Source organism: Molossus molossus, unplaced genomic scaffold (assembly GCF_014108415.1).
Source record: "Molossus molossus isolate mMolMol1 unplaced genomic scaffold, mMolMol1.p scaffold_m16_p_13, whole genome shotgun sequence".
Lineage (NCBI taxonomy): Eukaryota > Metazoa > Chordata > Mammalia > Chiroptera > Molossidae > Molossus > Molossus molossus.
This window is the reverse complement of record NW_023425348.1, coordinates 40,992,585-41,006,609: the sequence shown is the minus strand read 5'-3', so window position 1 is coordinate 41,006,609 and position 14,025 is coordinate 40,992,585. Positions and strand designations below refer to the sequence as shown.

Sequence of the window (14,025 nt, the reverse complement as noted above, 5' to 3'; positions counted from 1 at the left end):
AAACCCATCACTCTCTTGCCTCTTCAGACTGGCCTATGGTTCGCCATCGCTCGCATGTCCCAAACTTCAATTCCTTTGTTATTCCCAAATAAACTCATTGGCTACTCAGTAACATTTGTCACATACTTTTTTAAGGGTGAGTCTGTGAACCACTTGTACATATCAACTAAATGAGTATTTCTCCCACTTACTGAGATAAAGGAAAAAGTGAGGATCTTGGGAGGAGGTTGTAAGAGGGAAGTATTCAAGGACTCACAGCAAATTTGAAATATTGCTCATCCAAAAAATTCCCCTTTGGCCCTTTGTGCTCATGAAGCATTGATTCCAAACCTTTTCTTCACCTTTAACACCTAACACCTTTTATTTTGCTCCCTTGTTTCTATTTTTACAACTGCTGCCAAGACCCAGCACGTATCATTCACATCTAGATTGAATGCAAGTGGCCTCCTCTCCTGCCGCTTCCTCTTCTACCCTATTCTTGCTGCTTCCAGCAGTCTTTCCCACGCTCACAGACCCTCACTGGTTCTGGAGTGTGTCTTCCACTCAGTCCGAACCTGCCTTACCTTTCTGGACTTTTCCCATTGTTCTCCCACAAAAACACTCAAAAATAGAAAAATGTATTGATAGTACTCTTCAAACTCAACTGATCTTGTTCCCCCACTGTGTCTTAGTCATTCTTACTTGGAGCGCTTGTTTATGCTGTGTGCCCCTAGAGTGCACCTGCCCCTGCCCCTTGAGAAATACTACTTTACCAATCTTGTATCATTTAATCATATACTGCTTTATAATGTTATTCAACTTTGTCTGTACCCATCTCCTCAATTGGAACACAAGCTCTTTCTTGGCAAGAACTATTTCATATTTCGTTTATCCTCCCTAAAGGACTTGGCTGCCACTAAACACAGTAAGCACTAAACACATTTTTATAAAACAAAACTGTACTTAGCATCTTCAGTCCTTATCAACTATCCTTCGGTGAAACCTAGCCCCTTATTTTCCACACTTCCTCCCAATGTGAAAACTGAATCCAACCAACATTTTCAAAGACAAAGTTTTCTTACAATTTTGCTGCATGGAGCAAAGCAAGTTACTGATCCTTGGGACAGAACGGCTTGGTTGTCCTTCACCTCTGGCTGTGGTGCTTAAGGATAAGCTATTATGAGACATATTGACATAAATTTAATCACTTTGGTGCCATTCAAAAATTATCCAAAAAAGATTTTTTAAAATCATTTTTGGGGATCAAAGTGTCTCCTTCAGTCAACAATGCTGTGGAATGCTTCCTTCAAGGATGGCATCCATGAAATAAATGTCCAATTTCCAAAAGAACCCATTCCCCAAACAATAAAATGGCACTGGCCCGAAAGAGGACAAGCTCAAAAGGCTGCTAGTGTTTAGGAGGCTGAGGTTTTCTTGTCATTTATGAGTACTGATCTGAACTCTAATGTCTGAACTAGCATCATGAAAGTTCATGTTAAAAAAAAAAATTCACTTTCTGCTTTAATCAGCAATGGAAACAACGATTTGTAGAAGAAAAATAATCCCCACCATATTAAAAGTTCAAACGTCTCTAACAGAGGTGAAGTAGCCAACACTACGTCTTGGAAAACAGGAGTGAAGATTATTTTTTAAAAATGTGCCCTGGTAAGGAGAAACATCTGTAACAAAAATAAATTAATTAATTAAATAAAAAAATAAAAATGTGCCCTGGTATTGACATGCATAAGATACTTTTCTAAATATATCTAGGATCCAACCACATTTTAGGGTTTATCACTTCAACACTGATCTAAACCAGTATCATCTGTCCACCTGGATTACAGCATTAACTTTGATCTGTTTTTTATCTTCTGTACTTGCCCACCCACCATTTACTCTTCATACAGCAGCCAGAATGATGTCATTCAAACATAAGTGATTTATGTTACTCATTTGCTTAGAACTTCCTGACTTTACACTTCTCTCAGAGTTCAGTTCTTACAATGGCCTGCAAAGTCCTATATCAGAGGTTCTTAGTAGGAATATTTCCGATTATCACAAAGACTAGAAAGAGGTAATAGAGTTTAGAGGTACCCCCAGAATTTCAAATATCCCATGGAATATCTATGGATTAGTGAATTATATGTATTTTATTCCTTCAATGTACTACTCTGACTGTCCCAGAATGCGTCCTCCATGTAAATTAAGGGAAAACTGGACTTTGTTTTCTGTAGAACTCTATTGAGAAAAAATCCCATCTTCATTAGCAACACTGTTCATGATATTTGAATCACCAATATAAAACACCTGTATACACTGGAAATATTGGGGGGAACACTCTGTAAAGCATGATTGCCAAACCACTATGCTGTACACCTGAAACTAATATAAAATAATATTGAATGTAAACTGTAATTGAAAATAGGCTACTTGAATTCTAAACTTGTCATATAGCACAGCATTTACATAATTAAATTATATTACTTTCATCTTCTTTGTATTATGTTTAGAACATTGTATTACTTTCTTTTTTAAAATTGAGTGCATAAAAAGCTTATAGCAACTATATTTCATTTCGGGACAAAAAAGGGATTATTACAATATATTTGTTATAAAAAAGAGTGTTGCATCTTACAAAGCTGAACATTGCAGCCCCAAATAATCTGCACCTACTCCCAACCCCTTATACCTGTCTGGCCTCGACTGCCGCCATTCTTCCCCTCGGTCACTATGCTCCATCCACACTGGCCTTCGTGGTTACTCATTGACAACTCCAGCTACAGGGCCTCTGTTCTTGCTGTGCCTTCTGACTGGAGTGTTCTTCCCCCAGGGAGCAACATGACTTACTCCCTCACATCCATCATGTTTCTGTTTGGTATCTTCTCAGTGAGGTGTTTCCTGACTGCTCAATATAAACTTGAATCTCTCTCTCTGGCTCTCCCTAACCCCTTCTTCCCACTTTAGTTTTCTCCACAGTACTAATCACCACCTGTTCTATCTATTGCTGAGTAACATATCACTCTACAACTCAGTGGCTTAAAACAACAATCTATGGCTATACTTCATGATTCCACGGGTTGTGTGGGTTCAGCTGGGGTGGTTCTTGCTTGGGGTCCCTTATATGGTTACAGACAAATGGCCCCAGGGACTGAAGTCATCTGCAGGCTCAACGGAGCTAGACGTCCAAGATGACTTCTTCAACCACAAGTCTAGTGCCTTCTCTGCGATGGCTAAAACAGCTGGGTGCTGGCCAGGAATCTTTGTCTTACTACTCAGCCTTCCCACATGACTCGTTTGGGCTAGCTCAGAGCATGGTGGTCTCATGGTAGTCAGAATTCTTACATGACACTGTTTCCTCCAGAACTCACATTCCAAAAGACCAAAGTCAGAAATTGTGTGTTTTTTTTTTTTTTTTATCCTCACCCGAGGACATTTTTCCATTTTTTTGTTCAGATAGAGTGGGAGGGAAAGAGAGGAAGAGAGAGAGAAACATCGATGTGAAAGGGACACATCGAGTGGCTGCCACCCGCACGACCCAACCAGGGCCGGGGACAAACTGCAACCAAGGTATGCACCTTGGCGGGAACTGAACCTGGGTCTCTCAGGACCGCAGGCCGATGCTCTAAACGCTGAGCCAAACCGGCCAGGGCAGAAATTGTGAGGTTTATGACCTAGCCAAAGAAGCTTCATTTCTACCCTTCTCTGTTGGTTACCAGAATCAGCCCAAATGAAGGGAGAGGACAAAAGGAGGGGATAAGTACTGGGAAGCAGAGTACACTAGTGAGCTATCTTTAGACTGTTACCACAATACCTAAAATACTTTTTTATTTTAAGTATTTCATTTACTGTACCTCCCTTTCTACAAGAATTTTAAAAAAAAAGAAGAATTACAGTAGGTAAGCGATATGCATCAATAATTCACCCTACATGCTCATTCCTCACCATGGGCCTCTCCTGTCCCCAAACTCCGACCACTTTAACTTTCTGGAAAGGGACCTGGGATGAATCTGGGTTATTTTGGAAGTAGAAAGTGAAAGACAAAGTTGGAGGCAAAAATCAAAGACAGAAATATCAAAAAGGGTCACAGACTGCTTACTTTTGCCTGGGGACAGCCCTGATCGCTGCAGCTCCTGGTTTCTGCCTGCCAGAAAATTCCCCAGCACTCTTACAAAATACGAGCCAGATGTGACATTTAATAGTGCTATATAAATTATTCTGTATAATTACCCTTATAAAACCCAATTAAATGGTTATGTTGTCTACAATTTTATGTGTCAACTTTGCCTTCCAGATAAACAATTTCTTGAGAACCAGCTCATTTTAATTTTAAAAAACAATTTTTTTAATTCAAAATTCTCAGCATATGACACGATACAAATCTATGCATACTAGTGTAACAGAAAAAATGGAACTAGCTAATGAATTCTCCTAGTTGGTAGAGACAAAGCAGCTATGAATATGAGGTGAAAAGAGTGTCAGTCATGATCACCTCACTTTCTAAGCCCATGTCTACATTTGATGTCACACACTGACAGTTTTCTCTAGGGGAAGTAGCTTTCAATACCGACTGAAAGCACCTGGTAAGCTTTAAAACTCCCCCATGCCAGACTGCATCCCAGACCAATGAATCTGAATTTCTGGGGGCAGAGCCCAGGCATTCATAATTTTTTAATGTTCCTTGGTGAATTCAATATGCAGTTGAGACTCAGAATCATTGCCTTAAACTCTCTCTTCTCCTTTATCCCAACAGTATCTTCTAAACTAGTAGTGGGGAAACAAATAAAATGAAAAACAAAAAAAGTTAATTTATTCCAAAGAAGGCAAAAAAAGGGAGGGGATATTTTAAAAGAAACAAAAAGACAAAAGGCACAAAACAGGATGGTTAAAAAATCAAAATGCATAAGCAATCACAATAAACATTAGTAGACTAGATAAAAAGTAAAGAGGGCAACGATTATGTGATTACATTTAAAAAAAAAAAATCTGAGCTGCATGCTGTTTCCAAGATACACACTTAAAACAAGACAAAAAAGGATGAGAGCAAAAAGATGGATGACATTAAAAATCCCAAGTCAAATAAATACTGTTCAAAACCAAGTTAGTATGGTTCAATTAATATCAAACAAAGTAGACCATAAAGGAAAAAGCTGTGCTTGAAAAAAAAAAAAAAGACCACTATAACATTAAAGGTTGACTGATCAAAAAGTGATTTGAAAGTTGTATCTATCCAATAACATAGCCTGAAAAATATATAAAACAGTGAGAAAAAATTTGAAAAACATACCCAAGAATTTTAACACACCAGTAAATGGCAGATAAAAAAGACTAGCCCTGGCCGGTTTGGCTCAGCGGTTAGAGCGTCGGCCTGCGGTCCCGAGAGACCCGGGTTCGGTTCCCGCTAAGGGCACGTACCTCGGTTGCAGTTTGTCCCTGGCCCTGGTTGGTCGTGCGGGTGGCAGCCACTCAATGTGTCCCTTCATGTCGATGTTTCTCTCTCTCTCTCTTCCTCTCTCTCCCTCCCACTCTATCTGAACAAAAAAAAATGTCCTCGGGTGAGGATAAAAAAAAAAAAAAAAAAAAAAAAAAAAAGACTAAATATCAGTAAACATACTACAGACTTGCATGTACAGTTTATAATCTTGTTCTAATACATATATTAAACATTGTACCCAATAACTAAAAATATACACTTATAATATAACAAAAACATACAGTATCTAGGAATAAATGTAACAAAGGTATTCATGATCTTTATAAAGGCAATTATTAAACTCCACTGAAAAACATTCAAGAACCCCTGAACATATGGACCATGTGCAAGGATAGGAACACTCAAAACCATAAAGATACAAGATTTTCTAAATTGACCTACAGAATCAATGTTATTCCAATTAAAGACCAAATAGAGTTTTTTAAAGCTTATCAAGATATAATTCATAAGTTTACATGAAAGAGAAAAGAATCAAGAATAGTCACGAAACTCTATAAATTAGGTCAAAAGATTTACCTTACTATATACTAAGACTTATCAAAGAGCTACAGCAATTGAGAGAGTGAGGTGTTGGCACAGGGATATTCTGATAAAGCAAAAGAATAAAACAGAGTGCACAGAAATAGACACACACATATATAAACTTGATTTATGACAGCTGACAATTGTGATTACAGGAAGAAAAATGAGTTATTCAATAAATTGTACTGAAATAATTAGTTATCTATTTGAAAAAAAATCGGACTCTTACATTATACTCAAAACTCAACTCCACGTAGATACAGGACATAAACTATAAAACTTTTAGGAGACAATATAGAAAGGACTTCTTAAACAAGATAGAAAAGCACAAACCATAAAGAAAAAGGCTGAAACTTGACTACATTAAAAATAAGAACTCCGTTTATCAAAAGACAGTATAAAGAGAAAAAGCAAGCCACAAACTGGGAGAAAACATCAGCAACAATATACTCAACAAAGAATTAATATTTTCCAGAATATAAAAACACTGATATGTAAAGACAACACATTGGAAATTTTATAGAAGAGAAAATGAGTGGCCAATAACCATAAGAAAATATTCCAATCTCAACAGTTATTAGAGAAAAGCAAATTAAAATCACATAAAGCTGAGCACTGTTTATGCCTGGTTTTCTCTAACGCTGAGATGGCATCCCCGGGCCACAACCTCCTCTCTGAAGATTGTAGGGTTGCTATTAATCACGTGGCATCTTATGAGCTGCACATCAGTGAGGCTTATTTATCTCTGGCTTGTTATTACAACGAAGACACGGGAGCACCTCTTTTTGCCGCATTCTTTGAAGACCAAGCTGAGGTGAATAGGGAACATGCAAAGCAGTTCCTAAGATATCTAAGAAAGTGTGATAGTAAAATCTGCCTTCTGGTGATGAAGAGGCCTGACACAAATAACTGGGGAACTGGAGTACAGTACAAACTCTGGAGTCTGCTCTGGGGTTTAGAGAACAAGTTAACCAACCTCCTGCTAGACCTGAAGACCATGGCTTCTGCCAACGAGGAAACTGATCTCTTACACTTCATGGGAAAGTTCCTGGACAAACAGAAGAGGAACACGAGCTACCTGGAACACCAGCTTGTATATCATAAAGGATTAGAAAAGCAGGCCCAGGAGGAAGACCTGTTTAAAAAGCCTGCTCAAGTGTCAGGTAAACAGACGTAACATCTGAAAGTAACAAAGAAGGTATTCCCATTGTAGTAGGTCCCAGCTACTTAAGAATCTTAATATTCTCCACTTGACAGAAGACGGCTCTCCTTCATTAGAGTGTGTATTAAATAAATCTGTCTTTGCATTATATATATAAAAAAATCACATAAAGCCCTCCTGGTTTGCTGAGTGGTTAGAGCCCTGTCCCAAGGACCAAAGGTTCTCAGGTTCAGTTCCTGGTCAAGGGCACTCATCTGGGTTACAGGTTTGATCCCTGGCCCTGGTTGGGGTCCTGCGGGAGGTAACCAATCCATGTGTCTCTCTTACATTGGTCTCTCTCTCCTCCCCCACCCCCTCCTTTCCACTCTATCTAAAAATCAATTAAAAAAAACCTTGGATGAGTAGTAACAATAAAAACAACAAAAATCACAAAGATCTCATTTTATATCCATGAGACTGGAAAAAATTTAAGACTGAAAATATCAGATGTTGGCAAAGATGTAGAACAGCACACCCTGCTGGTGAAAGTTCAAATTCATTATTCCCTTTGTGTAAAAATTTGGATTTATCTAGCAAAGCTGAGGCTGTGAACATGCACTTCTACTATTCTGTATATGCCCTTGAAGGCACATTTGTATCATCTGGAGACACATTTGTATCATCTTTTTTTATTATTGTTGTTGATATTTAGAGAGAGGAAGGGAGAGAAAATGGGAGGGGGAGAGGTAGGGAGGGGGAGGGAATAGAGGTGGGGGGAGAGAGACATGGATGTGAGAATCATCCATCGGCTGCCTCCTGCACGTGCCCCGACTGGGGATCGAACCCACCACCGTTTGGTGGATGGTATAGATGGGGAAGGCACAAAGTGGGGAATCAAAGGTACTAATGTTCATTTTCAGTTGAGTGGTGGGTACAGGTATATGCATTACACTGTCTATAAAGCTTACATTATTTGATATCTATACAATATTTATAAAAATAATTATTACTAATAGTTTATACAAAAAAAGATAGTGCTCAGTTCTTGCCAATAGAGGGCTAACAGTAAATGTTATTTTCCTTCCCCCAGGAAGAACAAAGTTGCCTTAGAAGAGAGGCTAAAAGCAATGACAAGGGTGTTTTACTTTACTTCAGTGTGGTGTTCATTCTTAACAGCTGTCTGTGACCTAATAAAAAGAGTCTTCTTTAACCTGAGAACTGTAGTCAAAATATTGTTATCATCTCTCAAGAGCCAACTTCAGCAGTGTGGTGTGTACAAACAGCATTTACTGTGTAGTCAAAGAGATCTTGTCTAAACTATAACTGTCTCCTTCTGTGTGGCTTTTGATAACAGAAGTTTCCTAATTTTATTCAACAAATATGTATGGAGGTCCTACCATGGGTATTATGTAACAATGTACAAGAAACAATGTTTCTGCCCTCCTGAAGACAAATTCCTACTTCAAAGGGTTGCTGAAAAGATTATGTAATATATAAATGAATTTGACATGGTGCCTGAAATGTACTTGGTATTCAATAAATATTAAGCCCTGACTGGGTGGCTCAGTTGGTTGGAACATCATCCCATACACCAAAATGTTGCAGGTTTGATTCCAAATCAGGGCACATAGCTAGGTTTTGGGTTCAATCCCCAGTCGGGGCATATACAGAAAGGAGGCAACTGATCAATGTTTCTCACATCAATGTTTCCGCCTCCCTATCCTGCCCCCCCCCCTCCGGCTCTCTCCCTCCCTTCCTCTCTCTAAAAAAATCAATTAAAAAGCAAACAAAAAACAAAAAACAAATCCGCCCTGGCCGGTTTTCTCAGTGGTTAGAGCATCGGCCTGTGGTCCAGAGAGACCAGGTTCGATTCCCGCTAAGGGCACGAACCTCGGTTGCAGTTTGCCCCGGCCCTGGTTGGGTCGTGCGGGTGGCAGCCACTCGATGTGTCTCTTTCACGTTGATGTTTCTCTCTCTCCTTCCCACTCTATCTGAACAAAATATGGAAAAAGTGTCCTCAGGTGAGGATAAAAAACCAAACAAAAAAACCCCAAAACAATAACAACAACAACAAAAAAATTGAATCCTTGTGAGAATTTAAAAAAAAAAATTAAATAAACAATATTAAGTATTGCTATTTCTTTTTCCTGCTTGGATTACTTAAAGCTTATAAGATGGACTATTCCTTAGAGAAACCCCATCTAGTAGTCTAACTCACAAAAAATCAGTGAAATAACATAAATGACAGTCAAGTGCTATACAAATACTAGTGGACTTAACGTACTTTGTAAAAGTTGGATGTTCTTATTAGTCTGATCTATCCTCAGGTTAAAATATTGGCATCGGGCCCTGGCCGGTTTGGCTCAGTGGTTAGAGCATTGGCCCCCAGACCAGAATCGTGGGTTTGATTCCTGTCAAGGGCATGACTCTCGGTTACGGTTCAATCCCCAGCCCTGGTTGGGGTCATGTGAGAGGCAACCAGTTGATGTGTCTCTCTCACATTGATGTTTCTCTCTTCCCCACCCCCTCATCTGAAAATCAATGGAAAAATATCCTCAGGTGAGGATTAAAAAAAAAAAATTACTGGCATCTGAATCAAATGAAAACTATTTTAAAATTATGAACCTAAACATAATTGGGTTTAGATTACACAGGATTTTTAAATATTCTTAATGATTTGACTTAAAATATATCTGTATAATATTTGCAATTTGCTTTTCATATGGCTTTCACATTCACATTATTTTAGTGTATGATCCTAGTTACATAATACTTTAATTTTTATTTCTTTTTAAATTAAGTTTATTGGGGTAACATTGGTTGATCATATAGGTTTCAAGTATACATTTTTCCATGATACATGATCTGTATGGTGCATTGTGTGCCCACCACCCCAAGTCAAACCATCTCCCATCACCATATATTAGGCCCCCTTTACCTTTTACTGCCCCCCCATCCCCTTCCCTCTGGTAACCACCTTACTGTTGTCTGTGTCTATGAGTTTTAGTTTTATATCCCACATATGAGTGAAATCATTTGGTTCTTAGCTTTTTCTGCCTGACTTATTTCACTTAGCACAATGGTCTCAAGGTCCACCCATGTTGTTGCAAATGGCACTATCTCATCTCTTCTTATGGCTGAGTAGTATTCCATTGTGTATATATGTACCACATTTTCTTTATCCAATCCTCTATCGAAGGACACTCTGGCTGTCTCCATGTCTCGGCCCCTCTGAGGACCTGAACAGACACCTCTCCCAAGAAGACATACAAATGGCCAATATATATATGAAAAGATAATCAACTTCAGTAGCTATTGGAGAAATGCAAATCAAATTCACACTATTTTGGTGGCATTTATTATTGTAGAATTTTGTTTTTCCATTTAAAAATATCTTGCAAATTCATGCTGCCGAGAGGCAGAACGGAAATAACTTTGTAAGTCAAATAGCACTAGCACAGGACTTTTAACAAAAAAGGCAGCTTACCAAATATTTATAGGATGAATCAAATAGTGCCATTTTAGTCTAGTGTGTGTCTGATGGGGATCAGACCATTTTAAGAATACACTCCATTTGGCGGATGCCAGAGGGTGGAAGGAATAGCTCAGTCTTCTGAACAGGAAGCAGCAGCAGCAGGCTGTATCAGTTCAGAATCTACGGGAATTTTTTTTTCTTATCATGGTGTTAATTCACCAGATCCTCACTTCACAATAGAAGTGGCAAAAACACAACCTGAGTGAGAGCACAGCGGCTTCCCGGTCAGTCCTCTTCTCAGTGCCCCTGGAAGCAGACTTGCTTCTCTTTACATAGCGTGGCACTTTCTTTTTGAATTGAAGAAGTAATACATCACGTTAAAGTTGGAGAAAGAGTTTAAAATTTTGGTAACACACTCTGACAGCTAATTCATAAGAAAGAGAACTCACACATATTGCTAACAGAAATAAAAGCTGGTATAAACTCTCTGGAGAGGAATAAGTACACGGTGACTGTCTATGGGAAAGAGCAGTGTAGCTATGAGTCTGGGGTGAGAGGAAACGGAATTCTGTAACTTCTGACTTGTGTATATTTTATATATATTTTATATATATATTTTTAATCCTCACTCGAGGATATCTTTCTATTTATCATCAGACAGAGTGGGAGGGGGAGAGAGAGAGGGAGAGAGAGAAAAACATCAATGTGAGAGAGACACATTGATTGGTTGACTCCTGCATGACCCTGACCTGGGCCTACCAAACTGCAACTAAGGTACATGCCCTTGACTAGAACTGAACCCAGGATTCATTGGTCCACGGGCCAACACTCTAACCGCTGAGCCAAACTGGCCAAGGTTATATTATTTAAAAAAAATTTTTTTTCTTTATTGGTTTAGAGAGAGAGGAAGGGAGAGAGAGATAAAAACATCAATGAGCGAGAACATCGACTGGCTGCCTCCTGCATGCCCCCCATGGGGGATTGGGCCCACAACCTGGGCATGTGTCCTGACCGGGAATCGAACCAGTGACCTCTTGGTGCATGGGTCAATGCTCAACGGAGTGGCTATTATCTTTTTTTTGTAAGTAACACATACATATGATCAAAAATTCAAAGAATACAGAACAGTAGGCCCTATGCCCAGGGGCAAACATTATTGTTGAGTCTCTTATCTATCTTCCTAAATATGCCCTAGGCATTTTTCACATGCAGAAACAGGACCTTAACTAGAGCAAAAGACATTCTCACAGAAAAGAAAATAACAAGTCTTAAGGCTGAAAGTTCTGCAAACAAAAGAGCCCACAGAAAATAATAATCAACATGTACCCAAATGTTCCACCTATAATAGGTAGCATGGATGACAGTCTTTCCCCTAAGGAGCTTACAATCTAGATGAGAAAACAAAATTGATGTCAAAAAACCATTCAAGAACAAGTGAATATTAAAACAGGCTACAGCAACTGAGCACAGTGCAAGAGCCGGAAGAAGGAAAATATTAACATAAGCAGAAAAAGAATTTTTGTTTTAATCCTCACCTGAGGATATTTTTCTATTTATCTTCAGGTAGAGAAAGAGGGCAAGACAGAGAGAGAGAAACATCGACGGGAGAGAGACACATTAACTAGTTGCCTACCGCACAACCGCAACCAGGGCCGGGGACCGCAACAGAGGTACATGCCCTTGACTGGAATCGAACCCAGGACTCATTGGTCCACGGGTTGATGCTCTACCACTGAGCCAAATCAGCCAGGGTGAAAAAGAATTGTTTTGAAAAAAGGTTTAACCTGGTCCTGGCTGGTTTGGCTCAGTAGTTAGAGCATCGGCCCACAGACTAGAGAGTCCTGGGTTCCGTTCCTGCTAAGGGCACGTTCCTTGGTTGCAGTTTGTCCCTGGCCCTGGTTGGGGTCATGTGGGTGGCAACCACTCGATGTGTCTCTCTCATATCAATGTTTCTCTCTTTTCCTCCCTCTCTCCCTCCCACTCTATCGGAAAATAAATGCAAAAAAAAAAAAAAAAAGGTCTAACCTGGGTTTGTCCTCAAACAATCCAAAAAGTTGAAAAGAAACATGTAAGAGTATTAAAAAGTGAAGACAGCAGGCAGAACTAAAATGATGTGTGCCATAAATAACCTAGCCATAAAAATTTACAAGCATCAAAATTTCAGGTCCAATAACCTCTTGTTACCATTTCTAGAATACACAACAGTTTGAAAAAGAGAAACTTTGAGTGCTTACATCAGCCTCCTCCTGCATGTTAAGTTTTCCTTATTTTTTAATAGCAATTTTAAGTTTTCATATGTTATTTCAAGTAATTCTTACAACCTATGAGCATAGTGTTAGTCACGTGGTAGGTAGTCAGACAGACATGAGCAAAGCAAGGATGATGGGCCAGGTACAGAAGGTCGCCAGGGTGAAAAGCCCCAGGCACCTAGTAATGGACAACTGTAGGGTGGGACCTGGCCCCCAGGGTGACCTTTCCTCACCTAGCATCACCAGTCATATGGTTTGGATCCCCTGACCTTTCCTCCTGGAGATAACATCTAAGCCTCAGTTGTATTTCAGCTCCAGGCCCAGAAAAGCAGCAAAATCAGACAAGGGCATACAGCAAATGAGAAACATCTATTCAACAAAATGTACTAAAACTTGGTAAGGACTAGGAACATTGGTGGTGTTTGAATGACAACTCACTCCCCCCCTTGCCCACCACAGCTCAGCATGCATCATTCTCATCCAGAATGATACAGCCAAGGACACAGGGTTCTTCTGACCCCGAGCACTGAGAGGACCATCTTAGCGGGACGAGCAACATGCCAGCATTTCTCATGTTGCCCACAGCTACTTGTCCTAAAGTGAAGTTTCGGCTGAGTGCAGCAGAGAGAGGGGGGCGCCTTTCTTCTGCCTAGTTCCTGCTAAATCAGCTTGCAACTGTGAAGTTTATGAGTTGAGTGTGGTCTGGGAAAGAGACAGCCAAAGAGAGCCCTGCCAGAACCAATGCCATCTCAGGATGACAGTGGGCATAGCTGAGGCTGTGCCCCCTGAGGTGCAACATCAGAGGCTTCACACAGCTGGGTTGGGGGAAGAAGGGGGGGATAAGCTTGTATCTAGAATAAGAAACTCCTAAAACTAAACAACAAAAAGACAAAAAACTAATTTAAAAATGGGCAAAAGACATTTCTCCAAAGATACACAAATGGTAATAGGCACACAAAAAGATGTTCAACTTCCTTAGTCATTAGGGAAGTACAAATCCATAGCACCATGAGATACCACTTCACATCCACTAGGAGGTGAGGATAACAGGCGCTGGGAAAAACCCATACTAACAAGCACGGGAGAGCATGCGGTGGAAGTGGAACCCTCGTGCGTTGCTGGTGATAATGCAGTATGGTCCAGCCACTGTGCAGAATAATTTGGCAGT

General features: G+C 39.8%; 2 protein-coding genes across 6 annotated transcripts in view; one reads left to right on the top strand and one right to left on the bottom strand.

Annotated features, from left to right (window-relative positions):
- NARS2 (asparaginyl-tRNA synthetase 2, mitochondrial) overlaps positions 1-14,025 on the bottom strand; it is a 120,173-nt gene that overhangs the window by 84,478 nt on the left and 21,670 nt on the right. The gene's annotated exons all lie outside the window — the stretch shown is intronic.
- LOC118628095 (ferritin, heavy subunit-like) lies at positions 6,639-7,169 on the top strand. The gene has a single exon (XM_036258827.1). It carries the CDS (start codon positions 6,639-6,641, stop codon positions 7,167-7,169), a length of 531 nt encoding a protein of 176 aa, XP_036114720.1.